Source organism: Diabrotica undecimpunctata, chromosome 2, assembly GCF_040954645.1.
Source record: "Diabrotica undecimpunctata isolate CICGRU chromosome 2, icDiaUnde3, whole genome shotgun sequence".
In the NCBI taxonomy this organism is placed as follows: domain Eukaryota; kingdom Metazoa; phylum Arthropoda; class Insecta; order Coleoptera; family Chrysomelidae; genus Diabrotica; species Diabrotica undecimpunctata.
Genome location: NC_092804.1, coordinates 122,456,813 through 122,476,239, shown reverse-complemented (window position 1 = coordinate 122,476,239; position 19,427 = coordinate 122,456,813). Strand labels below are relative to the sequence as shown.

General features: G+C 31.8%; 1 protein-coding gene across 1 annotated transcript in view; it reads right to left on the bottom strand.

Annotated features, from left to right (window-relative positions):
• Positions 1-4,019: 4,019 nt before the first annotated feature.
• Positions 4,020-19,427, bottom strand: part of LOC140434832 (uncharacterized) — a 742,586-nt gene continuing 727,178 nt past the window's right edge. The window contains exons 16-20 of the mRNA XM_072523397.1: positions 18,206-18,400; positions 16,999-17,061; positions 14,056-14,324; positions 9,121-9,275; positions 4,020-4,430 (exon numbers count right to left, since the gene is read on the bottom strand). Of these exons, the coding sequence (XP_072379498.1) occupies positions 4,143-4,430; positions 9,121-9,275; positions 14,056-14,324; positions 16,999-17,061; positions 18,206-18,400 (970 nt within the window). The 3' untranslated portion in view covers positions 4,020-4,142. The remainder of the gene's footprint in view (positions 4,431-9,120; positions 9,276-14,055; positions 14,325-16,998; positions 17,062-18,205; positions 18,401-19,427) is intronic.

Genomic DNA, 19,427 nt, shown 5'->3' with positions numbered 1-19,427 from the left:
ATATCAATACACAAACAACTCGATTTCGTGGATTTAAACGCCTAGATGGGATAGTGGAGAGACTACTCCACAGCGAACGAGTTACCATTTGATGTGCTGTATCTGAGCATCCAGTTACTGTTAACCAAGAGCGTTGCAGGGAGAACATTATTACACATTTTAAATTTTTTCGAAATTTTTGTCACTCACGAAATCTGCAGATGCAGTGGCAATGGTTTAAGCAGTTATACGCTCCCCAGCCTTACGTCACGAACATTTTGAAATACTTCACAATAATTTCTCGTGGAACAGACTTAGAGTAGGTACTCAGCTCACTTACCTGATCTTACAACACCTGATGCATACATTTGGAGTATACTGAAGGAATCAGTATTTACGTCAGAAGTTCCGTCAGCAGATATTAGAGAACTAGGAGAGTGGTCCACAATTTCAATAGTCCTCTTTCGGTACTGTTTATTTAGTCGAATACTGGATTATATTTGAATTTTTCGCAATTTTCTCAATACTAATTCTCATCAAGAGAAATAAATGATAACCTATGACGCGTTCATACTACAGTTTATTATGAATTAGTCTTGTGTTCATTTTATTTCACATCGAAACGTTATTTTTTCGTTCATCTTACAAAAACACTATACCTAATAGGAACTATGCAACCAACACAAATAAAAAATATTACTTTAAAATTACCGACAAAGTGCAAAAGAGAAATTCTACAACAATCAAAAAGTAAAGAACTATACACAGTAAATAATTAAAAGACTTTTTACTGTGATCGTTTTAACGGATTTATTATCATTTTCCTGAACATATGAATTGCCTGCTGCAGGCAGACATTGTCTGCTTTGATATTGCTGACCAGATCTATACTATACTTGTCAGCTGTGTAACTTAGCTGTTAAATATCAAGGCTAATAAAGAGAACGATTGATTTTAATTTTTTTCATTGTTATTTAATTTTCTACTGACCATATGTTGGAATTTAATAATAAGTTTCATAAGTTTACGTATTTTAGCGGATATTTTAAGTATCAGTAGTTTTCCTATAGAACATAATATTCGACTGGCTTAAAGAAACTAGTTATTGTCAGCTATCCAATAAATTTGCATACATTTATCGATAGCGAATAGTCTATAAATGAAGTATAAATTATTCTGTTAAGAGACAATACTTGTTACCTCGTCGTCAAATTTCCACCTACCAAACAAATCTCTAACTAAAAAATATGCTTAACGAACTTTTTACATATAGGTACAAACATAAATATCGAGCTATGTACAATTAGTTAAGGTATATGATACAATGAGTTTTCCAATAGCGACACGCGTATGGCATATATCTACAGTTATTTTCTTGTCGCTATGTATATTTAGCTATTTACAGAAATCACAATTTAAATTTACGTACATGTGGGAATACAACTGAAATACATTAATTTAGGGGCAATTACTAACAGAAATCTATATATGTTTTCACTGAATGGCAGGTAGAGAGTAGTTATAAGAAATATCAAAACCTGTTCACATTTTTTTACTAGATTTACTCATTTTCTTAGTCCAAACAATGCAGAAAAATTTAAATGTATTTCTTGTACCAATATAATATAATATTACGAATCAACATTGAAATAAAATTATGTATATAAGAAACAACGACAATGGAATAGTTAACATCTTAGCTTGTTTTGTTTTTTTTTTCTCCTCTTATCTGACTGCCGACTGAGATCTTAAAGAGTTATAGTGTAAGAAATTTTTCTTCTTTCTAAATGATCATACCACATCAGTCTTTTCTTTTCTAGTTTTTCTATTACACTACCCTCTACATTTATAATTCTTTGAATTTCATCATTTCTGACATATTAAAACCTTAAAATCTTGGTACTTCGTCTCCAGTAGTCCATTTTATTGCAATTTATTTGTTTTATTTGTTACTTTACGGCTCCAGAGTTAAACCACCTACTAGCGAACGCAGTCGTTTATGTGACAACATAATAAACGCACTGATAAGATTCAGGATTCCTTAATCGATGGATTACAATCCATAAACTAGTAAAAACAGGATTTTCCACAGAACTACAGACCAATAAGCTCAGTGCAAGCAGTCAGCAAGATTGCTGAAAGAGTGATACTTTTAAGGCTCAAAGAGGAAATAGAAAGAATACAAGTGTTACCAGAAGCCCAATTTAGATTGAGATTTAGAGCCAAACACGCAAGCAAACACTAGATACTCAGGCCCACAGAATCCATCGCAACAGGCTTTAACGATAGACAGTACATAGTTCTAGACAAAAGCAAAGCTGTAACAAAGCCGCAACAATGCCATAACAGAGCTACTCTCCTCGTACCTCGCCAAGTCCTATCCGAAGTTGGAATTCCGAAGACATTGCAACTAAAAACCTTCAGACAGCACTAGACGCCCTAGAAGAATGATGCATACATTGGAAAATTAGAGTAAATTTAAGAACACATGTGGCGTACAAGCCGAACAACTAGATATGTTCGACACTCCTATCGGATGGTCAAATAAAGCAAAGTACCTCGGGATCCTGGTTTGGGACAAAACAATATCAGAAGCCTAAGAGAAGAAGCAATTTAACATTCAGAACAGAAACACGGCTCACCATACTGCCCTTCCTGGCATACGCATCTCTCGCATAAGACAGACCTGCAAGACGAACAGAAAGAAGAACTAAGCTGTTCACAACTGAGCACTTCGAGAAGCAGCGAACGTCCCTCGATACGTAGCGGAAAGATTCCTTTTCAGAGATAATCAACAGATCAGACTAGGATGTTGTATTCTCACTCATTCAAGCATGGAGCTCTGTTTCACCTGATCTAATCCAATCATCATGGAAAAATCTATGGCCTACAATGAATACTGTATCACAAGGAACAGAAAATTGTGATCTTGAAGCTAATCTACCCATTCCCGATTGGTTTCAAACTTTATCAGAGAGTATTCTTGGTTTGAACGCTTAGTTGAAATATTGGAGCCACCAACAACTACAACTTTAAAAGTAAAACCAGATACAGCATTTAATTGTTTCAATACTTGTATAACAGGGGCTGAAGAAAATAGTGTATCTGCTAAATAAAGAGATTATAATTTTTCGAAACATGCGAGAAAAGGCTTTTATAAAAGGACTAAAAGTGGAACAAAAACAAACCTAGGGGCTAGGTTTATATTAATAATTGACCAATAAGTACGTTGTATTTTGAAATGGGCACCTTTTACTCATAATTAATATTATTACTGACATTCATTTCATAACTTTTGAATCTTGGACTAATTAAGTAGATAAAATATTAAAAATGTAGGTATTTATTATTATAGTGGCTCCATCTACTGTTAAAGTTTGAAACGATTAAAATTATTATTGTAAAAGATACTATAATAATGTAGTTAAAAAGTAATTACCTATATCTTCTAGAAAAGTATGAAAATTTTATCTACTAAATATACTTCTTATTAAAATTACTTCCGTAATAGAAGTTCGAAAATAGTAGGTATATCTAGTTATTTCAGTTGTATTTAAAAATAATTATAATACAGTCATTCAAATAAAGAATACCTTACATTTTTGGACCTCAGACTGTAGTTTCCTTTTAAAAGGAAAGCTTCAGAATTTTAGTTTATGCTTCTGTTTAAGAGATGTCACTCATAGCCACCACTTTGACACTATTGGCTACTTTCATTTACTATAAAAGATATTGATTTTTTTCTCATTTAACTATTATATAGATTTCTGTAACATAAAAGAAGTAATTGCCAAAATACATAATAGGTATTTCTGTTAGTACAGCGTTTGACGTATAGATGGGGCTATTTTGCAAAGAGACAAAAGCAGTTTATGTTAAAGCTAATATGAAAACTGTTAATACAGGAGGCGTACAAAAAGTTTGGAAGTGATTTTCATTTTATTGTTCGTTTCAAAAGTTTAATACATAGAACATCGTTTTAAAAATTTAAAAACTTGGAAAGTCTTGTTTAAGACTTTATTAATGATAGATAGATAATATTTTAATTGGAATATGAAAACCATTAACAACTTTTTGTAAGCCAGTTATATAATTCATATTACCATCCAAAAACTGCCTTACTCACAAAACGCAGAGTCCATAGTCTCAGGATGATCTCACTTTTAAATCGGAGTTGGCAGTACAGTAAAATCTTGCAAAGCGCTTTTCACAGTCTCATACAAAGGTCTGTTCTCGTCACTACAGTATCCGTCAGGCGTACACAATGTCTGCAGCTTGCTCAAATAGGAATCGAAGTTTTCTTGACCGATTTTTTCAGCAGTTGGACCACCTGGACCTCCAGAACTGGCACCGGGCAGTCGAACATGCTCCAGAAGTGTAATGACATTGTTACGCAGACTCTCGTAGTACTCGTTCAGGTTGTTGGAACGTTGCGATAGCGCCTGGGTTTCCTGGTGAAGAAGGGAGAGAAGGGAAGGAAGGTTAGTGTGGTCCTATTGCTTTTTTACGATAGCGTTGCTGTGGTGAGGATACGAAACTATGCGTTAGGTTCCTTTTTTCATTATTACAGTCATATAAAATGATACTAATTCAGTATTAATTTGAAAAAGAAAATATTTTATTGTTATGCGATATGTTAAAGATACCTATTATTTACTGAGGTACTTGACTAATACAGTAATAATGAAACTAGTTAAAGTATACGGTAAGTAATATCGCATTAATAGATTAAAATACATTTTTAATTATTAAAAAATATTAGGTACATTCAACGGTGTTTTATATGCTCTGTTAGTAAAACAAACTGAACGCGATTTAAGACTTGCCTCAACTTTGCATATCAACTCGAATAAAAAACATGGAAATTTAATAGGTCTAAGAGATATTATTTAGAATTATTTAGAAAATGGAATTGCTTAGCCTAAATATTCTGATGAAGATTTTCTGATGAAGATATTCTGATGAAGATTTTTACATGATTGTCAATATTAATACTTTTAGAAGTAATTGAAAAAAAAAAAATGGAAAACAATGTAAAAAATCATGTAGAATAGATAGAATCAAATGTCACGAGTAAAATACTGAAATATGGGAAAATACGAATTATAAAGAGAACAGTTTGTGATACAACTGTGAAATTAGTAAATAGATATAACACATTAGAAGGTGTTCAATAAGGAAAAAAAAATCCATTATGACGACTAGTTCATAGTCTTTCTGGAAAGAAACATACAATTCTGTAATCCATAGGAGACTTACGGAATATTTTTATAAAGGATATTTTATAAAAAATAATTTTATATATCTCTAGAATCAAGAGGAAAGGATTTTACAAAATAACTTAACACCAAATAAAATAAAAACTGAAGAAAACGTAGAGACCAAATCTATATATTTAATTGTAAGCAACATTTTAGTTTTAGATTTAGTATAATATTATATGACTGAAGACAAAACAATATAAGTGATGTGAAATTTTAGTAAATAAAATTAAATAATGGTCTCACATTAATACATTAATAAAAAAAAATAATCAAATCGCTTTACAATAACAACCACTAAGTAAATCTAATAGGTTGTACAGACACGTTTGCTGATATTAGTTTTGAATATGAATATATGAATAAATTAGAAACAAAAAAGTATACCAAAGTTCTATTCATCATTCCTAATAGTATGTGCCTTCCTTTCCTTTGCACATTTTCAATTCGATCAGCAATTAACGGTAGAAAAACACATAACACTACTCAGATATGTTTAGTTGTTTATGGAAAAAATATATTTCCACAACTAAACATTTAAACATTTAGATAGTAATATACCTTTACTACAGCCAGAATGTGCTGCACTAGGTGCCTGTTTTTTCCATTATAAATACAAATAAATCCATGTTTTTTTAGAAAAAGAAGATTAAAGAAGAGCTTATAAAAATTCTTGAAAAAGTTTCGAGTTTGAAACAGTTTAAATAGATTTAATGGCATAAAAAAACAAGATTCGATATTTTGATCATGGAATTTTGACTTTGCTTACAGTCGCTCGAAACAGGCCTGCGGTTGTCATATTAAATTAATGCAGCTGGAAAATGTCATCTTTCCAGTCTTCTCTTACCAAACACTTTCACCTCAATAACCAGCTGGAGGCAACCATATATTTCATGTGTAATTTCCGTTTTTTTATTGGTAAGCATTTTAGGTTCCTTTCCTATTCTAAGGATACTAGAGGACTTCATACGATCTGCAGTTTTCCGTAGCAACACATTTCAAGAGCCTTCAGCTTCTTCCTAAAAGATTCAGCCCCCAAAAGGGTCAAAGTTTCCGTTCCATATAGGAAAACCGGAGTTATATATGTAGGATTCAAGTAGCTGATTTTTTTGTTGTTAGTTAGCAGCTCTAGACTTTTTAAAAATTGAGTTCGTGTTAATGAATGCTATCTGGACTTTGGTATCCGTTATTTTTATCTCTGTAGAATGATCCCATGCACTATTTGCATTGGCACTCAGATGTGCATTGCTCCCGACTTTTTTAATTTTTTGATTATTAACCAATAGCTAATAATTTATATGTATACACCTATATATTTATATATAGGTGTCTACTGACGATAATGTATTTGATCTTTTTATATTCAAGTTTAGTTCGTATAGTTGATTTACTTATGTTATACGAGTCATTAATTAATTAATGTTTGTATCTCTTATACCATCTGCAAAAAACGTGTGCATAGATTCATAAACAATATAAATACTGATCAAAAATTATTTTTTAAAGCATAGGTACATATTATATATTACGTATGTTAAATTATTTCATTTAAAAATAAATATATAGAAAAAAGTAATTTAGGCAACCATAAAAGTCCAATCGTGTACCGATTTTTCATAAAACGTCCGATATTTTTTCTAATAAGAATAATATATATTAATAATAAATTATAATATAAAATTCACATCACTTATGACTTGTTAATATGGTGACGCGTGATAAGTAAAGCAACGTTAGAAAAAAATGTAAGAATAGAATTATAATGCGGTCTTAAGAAAAAGTCTTCTATGGGAGATTTTTTTTCAATTTACAACCTCAATGTTATTTTACTTTTATTCAAGATTTTTAGATTTTATTTACTTTTGTTAAGAAGTGCAATATCTGTATAATTTCAGGGCTGTCAAACATATATAGCTTCTATATTATTCTATGTCATCGTTCATAATACGAGATTTATTGCAATATGTAATTTTAATAAAATTCAATAAACTAAAGTACCATTTAAAGTAATTAAAAATCTGATGACCTGGTGATCTGATTTTAACCATAAAAAGTAGTTTTAAAGAATAAACATACATTTTGTTTAAAAAATCTATCCTTTAGTTTTTTATGGTACGTTTTTTTTATCTGTTTGTGTGAGGATTACTACAGCTAAGCCGCCCCAAATACAGAAAAACTGTTGACGGGCTCGGATAAAACATTAAAATTATACTACTAGTCTAAGATCCCACTGCAGGGTCACTTCATTCAAAATGTAGATAATAATTTATAACGTCGTTAATCAAACTCACATTTTTACATAGGTACATTAAAAATTAGGAGAATACATTGACAATAGGTTGCCAGTAAAAAAGTGGCCGTAATATTTTTAATTCAATTAATTGTAATTAATTTTTGAACAACAATTTTATTTTCTTTATTTAGTTTTTAAATAAAACACGCTTCTCATGACGTAGATGCATGTTTTTTATATCAATTTAAAGCTTAATTTTTAATAATATGATGATGTAAGGTTGCTTGAAAAAAATGGTAGTATATTGGAGTATCAAAGATAAAGTAAAAGACAGCTAGCGCGCAACGATGCTGGTTTGAAGTGTCAGTTGTGATATTTTAAAGCATGCATCGATAGATATATAATAAATATACATATCATCACTTGTCAAATCAGTGTAGATGCGCGCTAACTCTAATTTACTTTATCATTGATACCTCGTATTCTTAACAATTGGCAACCCTAATTTTCGACCATGTTTTCTCAAGCAACCTTATATCAACGTATTAAGAAAAACATAGCTTTAATTTGATATAAAAAACACGCGTATACGTCATGAGTAGCGTATTTTATTTAAAAAATAAATAAACGATTTTATTTTTTTTGCCACTTTTGACTGACAACCTATTATCAATGTATTCTCCTAATTTTAAATGCATGTAAAAATGTGAGTTTGATGAACTACGTTATTAACGTAGTGATCCTTCAGTGGGATCTTGTACGGATCCTATACAGAAAATTATAAAATTAGTTTTTTAGTTCCGGTTCCAAAAAAAAACTAGAAAAATTACATTTACCCGTAAAATATTATAGCTAGATTAATTTGAATGACGGATTCATCATCTGTGTAAAATAAAGAGTGTAAATATTATGTAATGTCATTGAATTATATGAAAACATCCAAGAAGGCATCAAAGTTAACGGAAGGCTGATCAACAACATAAGATATGCCGGTGGTACTGTCATCTCGGCGGACACCCCGGAAGGACTTGTACGACTTCTAGACGCAGTAGTAGAAAAATCCTTTGGTATTAAAATCAACACCAGTAAAGGAAAAAAAACAATGATAAGTGCTAGGAGAAGGTGAGATACCTTGGAGATGTGAATTTTTAGGAGACTCCTGAAAATACCATAGACAGATAATGTCACTAACCAGGTAGTATTGTATAAAATGGGCAATGACAGAAAACTTCATAACATTATCGACATTTAGGACATGTGTACCGGCGAAGACATTAAGAGCTCTTGAAGTTATTGATGAAGGGGAAAATTAAATGAAGCAGAGGTCCAGGTAGGAGATGTTCATGATTAAAAAACACCAGAGAGTGAAAGGGTCTTGATACTCAATCCTTATTGAAAGCTGCACAGAATAGAGAAAGATTTGTCACAATCTTTCACCGACCTTTAGAAACGAAGAAGTCCCTCTAAGAAAATGAAAATTTTGAACTTGCGATTGAAATTTTTTTAATCCTTATGAAGTAGCTATATGTTAAATAAGCTATTTATTTCGATTCATAAACTTTTGTAAAAGTTAATATAGTTGCACATTTACATGAAATAAATGATTTTTCTTAAGACCGCATGTAACTTCACTTGACTGTTACTTACTTTTTCGTTTTGGCCCAAGTGATTTTCCATTGCGTTTATATCCGATTTCAGTTTGATCATCTGAGACTCGACCCTGGCGTTCTCTCTTTGTAATTCGGAGATCTCTGCCTCCAGGGTCATAAGGTCTTCTCCTCCATTAGGTCCCTGTTCTATACCTGCAAGAAGACGTCTAGAAATAAATTTTAGTCCAGTGGAAAATAAATCAAGAAGAATATATCATGACATTCACAATATTACAAATAATATCATCGGTGTTGTATTCACTATGTTTTATAAAGCATCTTGCTATAACTTCAAATTTTTATTAATACTACTTTGTGTAGAAAAATAAAATAAAAAATACTCAAAATACTTATTATATAGTATTATAGAATATTAATAGTAATGCAAATATACCCATTTATTCAAGACAACCATTTACTACCATATTTTATAATAAATAATGAAAAGAAGTACCAGCTTGATATAAATTAAAATTAGTCAATTTTCATTATTTTCTGACAAGCTATCAAAATACTATTTAATAAAACATCTAAAAAATTTAATGCTATTGACATATTTTGTCAAATCTTTCATTTATGATTTTGACAGTTGTTGTTTAAAGCCAGTCCATACTATTCCCACAACAATTAATTTAAAGCTCCTTAGATGCATTTTTAATTATAATTTATTTGGTATTGAGAATAGGAAGTGATAAACTCCAATAATGGAGCTATGTAAAACACTTACAAAGTGGGAAACTTATTTGAATAACTTGCTTAAGTCCATCCGCTGGATCTTTGCACAAGCATGATATTATTCAAGTATTGTTTTTTTTTTCACAGAAACTAAAACGATGAACTTAAGTTGCCTTTCCATACACAACAGCCTAGATCAAAGTTAAATAAAAATAGCAATATGACGATGGCCAGTGATTAATTCACCTACTGGCAATTGTAAGTTTTTTCGGACAGTTTTAGGTATATTGTGGTTATAAATTATTTAATTATTTTCGTGTTTTAAATATCCAATTCTTTTTCGTACTTTGAAAAGATATATATATATATATATATATATATATATATATATATATATATATATATATATATATGTATATATATATATATATATATATATATATATATATATATATATATATATTATTTATTTATTTTAACAAACAGTTGTTATAATGACGATTTATTAGGGTAAGTTTTTATTTATTAGCTAATGAGAAGAAATAATATATTCTACCCTTTAAAATAACCGGTATATTATGCAGGTATTATGCCGGTTATTTTAAAGGAGCTTAAAGAAGGTATTTTATCGGGTCAAATTAAAGGACGTTATCCATTTATTGTACGCAAGAGAGATACCTCTAGAAATAATTAAAACGATCGAAAATATCTGCCAAAACAACACAATAAAAGTAAAACAAGAACTAACTGACCCTATTAAAGCTGGCAATGTGATAAGGCAGGGAGATTTCCTATCCTCTAGTCCACTATTGTTCAACCTGATTATGGATGAAATAATAAAAAAAAAATAAGAACTAAAAAAGGATACCAAAATGGGAGAAAAACAGCTTAAAATAATCTGCTATGCAGACGACGCAATACTACTCTCTCAGAGTGAAGATAATTTACAACGTATGCTGCACCAATTTAATATAACTGCCCGAAAATTGAATGTTAATTTCTCCAAAAAAGACAAAATACATGGGTATAACAGCAAATTTACTAAGATGTAATTTGATGCTAGAAGGTCAGATAATAGAACAAGTGATGAAGTTTAAATATCTAGGCATCTTAATATCTAGCTACGGAAAAGTCGAAAGAGAAATGGAAGATCAAGTGAATAGAACAAACATGGAGAAATAAAAATATCGGCAAAGAAATGAAGGGCAGAATTTACAAAACAGTTAGAAGACTAATAATGACATACGTGGCAGAAACACGACTTGACACAGAGAGGAAAAAGGATGTTAAACACAGCAGAGATGAAAACACTTTAAAAAATAGGTAGTAAAACACTATGTGACAAAGCTATAAGTACAGATATACGACATAGATGCAAGGTGGAGAACATAAAGGACTGGGTAAGAAATAGAATTGTAGAATGGAACGATCATATAAGCAAAATGACAACAAATAGAGTAGTAAAGACGGCAATAGACGGTTCCCCAATACGAAGACGATCAGTCGAAAGACCATAAAAATAATAGAACGACAACTTACTGAGGGCACATTGAAACACAGACAGAGTCATGTCTACGTAAAAAGAAGAAGAAGATGAAAAACCTTCAAAATAACATTATTTAAATCTGGCTAAAAACATGTCAACGGAGTGATATGATATATTTTCAAGGGTTTTTATATTTAAAGTATGCCTGGTAAACCATTGAATTCTCAAGCACAATAACTTGTGTCAAATTTGTTGGAGTCTGTCTAATTAGAAAAAATTAATGGAGGACCTTTAAAGCCATTTTTATTTGTTCAACAGGTACAATATTGAAATGTATCTTCATTTATCCAAATAGTTATCATTTAATAATTCTTTATGTAATACAATAGCTGCTGCATTAAAAACATTACGACAGATAGTATTTACAAATACAAAAAGGAAACAAAATATGCATATTCTTTCAAAGCAAAGGAAAAGTAGATATTGTTCGAAAAAAAAAAAAAGACAAGCGATCTATATGAGAGATCAAAAATGGCAGTACGGAATACAGTATACGACATACGAACAAAGTAAGTACCAATTTCTTCAATGTGAATTTGATAATAAACCAGAAGGTACTTTTTAATCACGAATTTATATAAATGTATAAATATTATGTTTATAAAGGATTAAGCCACGATTGATGGTAAAAAAATTACATTTTATAATTATGGTTTTGACGTTTCGATTGCACCGGAATTCATAAGAGTTGTTATTATAAGTCGCTTTGGCGCTTTTGTTTGCCAATATGTCAGAATAAAGAAATCAGATGAGACAGATGCAACAAAAAAGAAATAAGCAAAAACACTTTGTGAAAAGATTTTTACAAAAACATACACAAAACCCATAATTCAAACAAAAAGATTGTTACGAAGTAGTTTCTGTATTTTGGGCTACTATACAATTTTTTATTTCATATTTTAGCAGATTTTAGTTAACACTTAACTACATCATGCCTGTCTCAAGCCAGGAGTCTTATCACTGAAGAGATGTGAGAGGTGATCGAGGAAAAAAAAAAACGATAAAAACAGGACCCCATCTGTCCCGGCTGATATTACCCTGTAAAAGCTCCATATCCAGGGTTACTGATGAAATAACAACAACTTTCTTAACTTGTAGCGATAAACGTACAATAGTTGTACCCTACTATTGGCCATAAAGGTACAGAAGCTAGTCTTCGGTGTAGTACACCCAGCGGAAGTAGGATTCCTCCCTTTCTGGAACGGTAAGGAAACCTAATAATTGTCGGTATAAGTAATTCCTTCTTGTTGGTCAAGAGCTGTGACCGGAGGAGCTAACAAGAGTAGAGCTAACCGAGAGCCGGTTTAGGATTAGGATTCAAGGATCCAGTCAGTGGCATAAGGTCAAAGAAGGCATTGAGAAATCACTACATCAAAGTTATGGATATCTTTTTTCAATTATCATGGCTGTGACTAATAACAATAAAACATTTACTGATTCCGGATATTAAAAACAAAAATTCGCCAGGAGAAGCATATTATAACTATGACGCAGGGACTCTCAGGTCATCATCAGGCAAAACCCCTGTGCCACACCAAATGCTACGAAAACTGGTGATCGGTACTTGGAATGTTAACTTTATTTATCAAGCAGGGAAGATGCACAAAGTAATACAAAACTTGTAGGCTGAATCTGGTGAAATCAAAATTAGTAGGGTCAAAAATACTACTTTGGAAATGTAGAAATGCATTACTACAACAGCGTGGCGATAGCAGCTAATAGTAGTTTATATCACTCTGTTTCCGGTTTTGTTTTTATCTTATATAAAGTAGAGCTAGATAAAGCGCTAGATATTACTTATACGAGAGATATAACGATAATATTGGTATATTTTACGCTAAACTAGGAATATATACAATTCAAGAATTTATTGGTAAGTTCGGACTAGGCAGTAAAATCGAGAGAGGAGAAAGACTGGCGGAATTCTGTTAAGAATTTTACATGGTAGTGATAAATACCTATTTTTAATTACCAGTCCGTAGACTATTTACATGGAAGTCCCCCAAACAGATTAAAGAGATGATTATTAGAAATTAATTAGATTATATGATCATCAGCAAGAGATACCATAATTCCATAAAAATCGGCAAAAATATATCCGGGAGCAGACGTGGAATCAGATCACAATCCAGTAATCTTAAAATTTATTGAGGTCTGCTTAAAAAAAATGAAAGCCTCTCCTTAAACACCCAAGAATAAAAGAAGAGTTAAAGTTGAGAGTTAACGAAAAAACAAAACAAAGCTAACCACAAATAAAGAAAGTAACAAAAAATGGGAAACTTGGACATAATAATAGGAAGCCAACGAAACTAAAACTCCATGGATGATAGGTAAGATATTAGAATTGATGGACAACAAAAGATTACGTAAAAATAAAAATGTAGACAGATAAAGCTGACGGATTATTTTTTTTTGTAGTCTTGAAATACCATTTTTTATTTGGCATTCTCGATTTAATTTACAAGAACTGTTTTTACTTTTAAGAGCAGCTCTGTTTTTACAGATATGGACTGATGCTGTTTTGTAAATACAAAGCGAAACGTTTTCGCTAATACATCGAATAGTTAACATCTTAGATTGTTTTTCTTTTCTTCTCGTAACTGACTGAGATCTTCAAGAATTACAGTGTAAAAGTAATTGTTTTAAAATATGCATGTTCTAAAAATGTAGCAGATGCTTTATAAGAAATACATTTGGAAAAACATTACCCACCTGTATATCCCTTAGTATAAAAAGGCATATCCTCCGGGTATTTGGACTTCTTCACTGTTTGACCCGCTACAGGACATCCACTGAGGGACCGATGCGTTAAAAAAGAACCGTTTATATGTCCAGTTCCGTCACACCCCGGCGTTGGGCAATTAACACCCTCAAATTTCATTGCCGTTGCAGCAGCTACGGCAGCCTTATGTTGCTCAACGGATCCACCGCTTTCCAAAACTCTCATTTTGTTTCTGTTTGCTATAGGGCATCCCGACGCGCTAGAATAAAGATGGGAAATTAAACAAATTCAATAGACAAGAAGAATGTATCAAATTTTCACAGAAATATCAAGTTTGACGAGATAATAGAATCGTTTTATTTTTTGACCGAAAACCATCCCGCTCACTAGTTTACTTATTAGACGGTCGATAAGATATAAAAAATCAATTAAGGATGGTTGTGTATCCGTCGCACAGTTTTTGAGTGGTATGAACGTTTCTTGGGCGGGAAACAGGATGATGAGGATGACGGGCGCCTGTGAATTTCAAAAGTAACTTAAATGGTCTCAAAAAGGGACCCAAATGGTTCGAAAAAACAATCGATTAAGAGCCATTATTGAACATATGGATAATAATAAAGAAACTATGACACAAATTCAAAATGCGTACTAAGCTTCTGCTGAGACTCCTAACGTTGGAACAGAAGATGCATCGTAAAGAAATTTATTCTGACACCCTAGAATGCATTGAAAAAAACTTTGACTTCTTTTTAAGGATCATAACGTGTGATGAAATATGGATTTTTTAATATGTCCCTGAAAACAAGCGGCAATCTATACAGTGGAAGATTTTAAACTCTCCAAGAATAAAAAAGCGAGTATGAGCAAGTCCATATTCAAGGCTATGTTGATTATGTTCTTCGATATACAGAAGATACCTACATGGAATCAGTATCACACGGTAAGACATTAATATTTAAGGGTTTTACGAAGACTACGGGAAAATTGGTAGAAAGCGGACCGAAATGTGGAAAGAGAACTCTTGGATTCTCCATCTGTATCTAGGCTACAGTCATGGAGTACACACGACTTTAGCCTGTTCCCAAAATTCAAATCCTGCTTGAGAAGAATCCGCCACCTGTCATTAACGTAACGTTAGAACGTTTAGAACGTAAAACAAAAATCGGCGCCACTGTTTAACAGCCTGTCGGAAGATACTTTGAGCACTGCTTCGCTTAGTTAAAGGTTCGCATAAAGCATTGTACAGATGTGAAAGGGAAGCACATTGAGGGGAAAAAATGAAAACTCATAAAAAATTGCTAAATAAACATGTCATAGAAACAGTCTCGGAACTGAATTGCTAGACCTTGTATGCTTGTTTCTGTCACACCTTGGTATTGGACAGTTGACACCTTAAAATTTTGTTGCTCTTAGCCATATTAGTCATTTTAACTTTTATAGTGAACAATAAGTTTAATTGTAGCACTCGTATCTTATATAATGAAAAAAAAAGAGTTTATTTAGTTGCATCAAATTACAAGTTTGACAAGTTTTACTTTGAGAAGTTTTTATGTATCTGCTGCTTATTCTTTATACGTTTGTTAAAGTGGAATGTCCTTTAAGCCATCGAGTTCCATATTGGTATACGAATTTTAATTTTAGAATGAAAACCTTTGTATTTCTTGTATAGTGGTTTTTAACTAAGCTCTTCTATCTCTAAATTTAAATTAAACAAAGTGTAAAAGATATCACTGAAAATTCTTTGTTTGAAATCAGGCTAAATTTGATCGATGGCATGGCTTATGTTGGCTTGAAAGCCGCTGTGGTTTGTGGCCGATTCGCATTGATTTATAACTTAAAAAAACCTCACAAAAGAGTCTAATGCGATAAAATCGCACGATCTCCGTGACCAGTTCACATCATCTCTACGTAATATAACCATTCCCTCCAATTGCTTATGCTAAATGTCCAATGTGGCATGCGCTGTCTGGCATGTAGCGCCATCCTTTTAACAAAATATATCGTAAGTTTCTGTATCATTCAACTTAGGTCAAAGGAAGTTGGTAATTATCGACCTGTAGTGTTAGCCGTTGATGGTGATCGCCTGGCCAACGTTGTTGTAAAAGAAATATAGACATATGATGCCGCTAGCTCAATATCATATCAAACAGTGATTTTTTTTAAAAGCTCTTAGATCTCATCTGGATCGGTATCGTTCCAAATTTAACAATTCTGTTTTTGACGTACCAATAAATAAAAATGTGCCTCATCGCTGAAGATGATTTTTCATTGAAAATTAGGGTCAGTTTTCAACTGCTTCAGAGCCCATTCAACAAAGAGTTAAATTTTGTACGGAGATAGCCCCAAGTTACAATGTTAAATTCAGCAAACAAAAGTTGTGTCTGGAAAAGTCCAAGTTGTTGTGAGTGACGTGAAATCGACTGTTTCAGATTCGCCTGCATATTCTTACGGGCATCGGCTATGTTTTCGGCAAATCTTGCGTTTCGTCGACGTTCGGATGTTGATTGAATGTTTACTAAATCAGTAGACTAAATTTTATTGACCGCCTGCGAATAATCCTGTATTTAAGACAATTGTGGCGGCCGTAAAATAAGCAAACCGCGAGGAAGGTTGCTCACAAAGAACACCCATTTTGATAAAACAATTTTATCTTTGCATGTGTTTTGATACGCTATATCCATCCATAATGATTTAAATACAAACATTTAAATGAATAAATGGCAGCCACTTTGACAGATGTCAAATTTCTGAAGTTCCGAAAGTGAAGATCGAGTCAAATTTTACACTTAATAGATTAGCATAGTAAAACGATTTAAATTCTTTAAAGTGACGGTAAAGTAATTGATATAGCATATAGCAATAGCATTTAATTTTGGCCCAATCAACAGCTAAGTCATACCCAAATACATGTATACCGAAATGTTTGTTGTTACCTTCTATGTGATAAAAATTTTCCAGTTGCATGGCCAGATCCATCACAGCCCGGTATCGGGCATCTGTATGCATGAAACAAATCACTTAACTAAATTTTCAAGCAATCGACATTAACTATATATTAAAAATAATTTACCACAGAATACTAAATAGTTTTTAAAACAAATAATGATGAAATAACAAAAATAAATTGGAATATTGCCAATTCGTTATGTTTTATTCAGGTTATACACAGAGGTGGATTTAAAGTTAAATGGGATATAGCTAATTTTGTCAAAAGTGTAGGGTGCAATATTAAGTGTGAAATACTAAAAACAATGTTGGAGAAATATTGAATTTCAATAGAAACGTGATAGTATAAATTAAGACCAAGAGATGGATTTTGAAATGATCAAATTGGCATCAAAATGTCACGTTCTTATTTATACGAGTATATAATCACAGAAAATTATTTTTCGTATCAATATCGTACATGAAATAATAAACATAGTAAGAAAATGTAAGAGAAGAGAATATTATGCAGTTCTCAACTATGCATTTGATGTCCCCCTTTTCATAGATATTGAAGATAATTAACAAAAGCGTATATAACAGTATAAGTACATTAAACAAAAACTTTTATTTAAAAAATTCTTTGTAAAAGCTATATATATATATTCTAAAAATACCCTTTTAGATAGCTTCACAGAACTTTTTCGGACAAAAGTACATCATCAGTGAGATGGTTTTTTTACTAGAGATAGAGAAGGGTTTTTACCCATATATTTAGTGGCTTCACTTATATATACCTGGTAACTGCACTGATGATGGACTTATTAGTTTTGTGATGTAACCCGAAAGGACATTTTTAGAATATATATACCTTTTATAAAAGATTTTTTGACTAAAAGTTTTTATGATTTATGTTATACAGCCAACTACAGGAATTTGAATATATTAAACATGACATGAAAATATCAGTATATTTGTCACATCAAAAATAGGCATAGATAATACCATACTGAAAAAGGAAATAAGTAATATAAGATATAGTTAAATGCCATCGGAAATATAGTAAGATACATATCCAAACCACAGTATAAAAATGGGTTTTTAACAAAAAGTAAACCAGTAGTATGACTACACAAGTTTCAATTTTATAAAATGTATACGCATCTATAAGAGAAAGTAAAAATAAAATTATTGTAAACTGAGTATAAAAATTACCTCAGGGGTTCCGAGTCCTGGCCATCTCTGGGCTTACTCTTTGGTTTGTTAGCTCTAGGACATCCAGACAAACTTCTGTGAGAACTATAATTACCAGTAACGTGACCTGAACCGTCACATCCCGGCGTTGGGCATTTCAGTTCTTGGGAATGGGGTTGAATTTGTGAACGATCTGCTCGTGGACATCCTGACAGACTAAAAGTAAAAATAGGTGTCATTTTGATTATTACAAGACAAATAAGTCAAATTCGTGTTATAAACCTAACTTGGTTTTACCTAACACCAACACCAGTTTTAATTAAAATAAGATTAAGAGCGATACACACATTCAAAACTTTTAGCATTTGTTAGTAGTATTATTGAACAGCCAAGTTTAAAAATCTAAAAAATAAAAAAGTTAACGTTTGCACTTAAATAATTTTTGCCATGTATTTATTTTTTTAAAGATTTTCATAAATAGTGCACGTTGTTAAAGTTAAATATTCATTTTAGCGTATTCTGATATATCCACAATTATCCCTTTAAAAACCACAACAATAGTAGGGAACAACCCCAATCCGATAAAAAACATATTGCAAATATTCATAGAATGAAATTTACAAACAGAGTAAACCGACCAAGTCAATCGATTACGCCAATTAGAACAGAAGATGGAATATGGGCAAGTGATAAAAACAAAAAGCAAATTTATTCGCCTCACACATGGAGAATATTTTTCAAAATCATGATATAGAAAATAATGATCCAGCAGAGAAAGACAATCATGAGGATCCAGAACACGAAGTGAACAATACTGGTCAATGAATATTAAAGCCTAGTACTTCCAAATAAGTAACCTAAGTAATTAAAAACAATATCAATCTCAAAAATACCTCGTCATTCACCTTAACAAGAAAAATACTACAGCAACTACCTAGGAAGGCCATCGAAAAACTCATAAACCGTATAAACGCAAGATTTAGGTTACAAGACGTACCGATAACGTAAAACATAGCTGTACTAATCATTATCTCGAAATCCGATAAATAAACTAGAAGCATCCAAACCAATATCACTGCTACCAATTACCTCCAAACTGCTGAAGAAGGTAATGTTATTAAGAATACAGTCCATGCTTGACCAAAATAAAATATTTATATCCCCTCAATTTGGATTCTGCAATAAACATTCAACAATAGATCAAGTAAACCGCTTAATAAATATTATAGAAGGGTTTCTTATA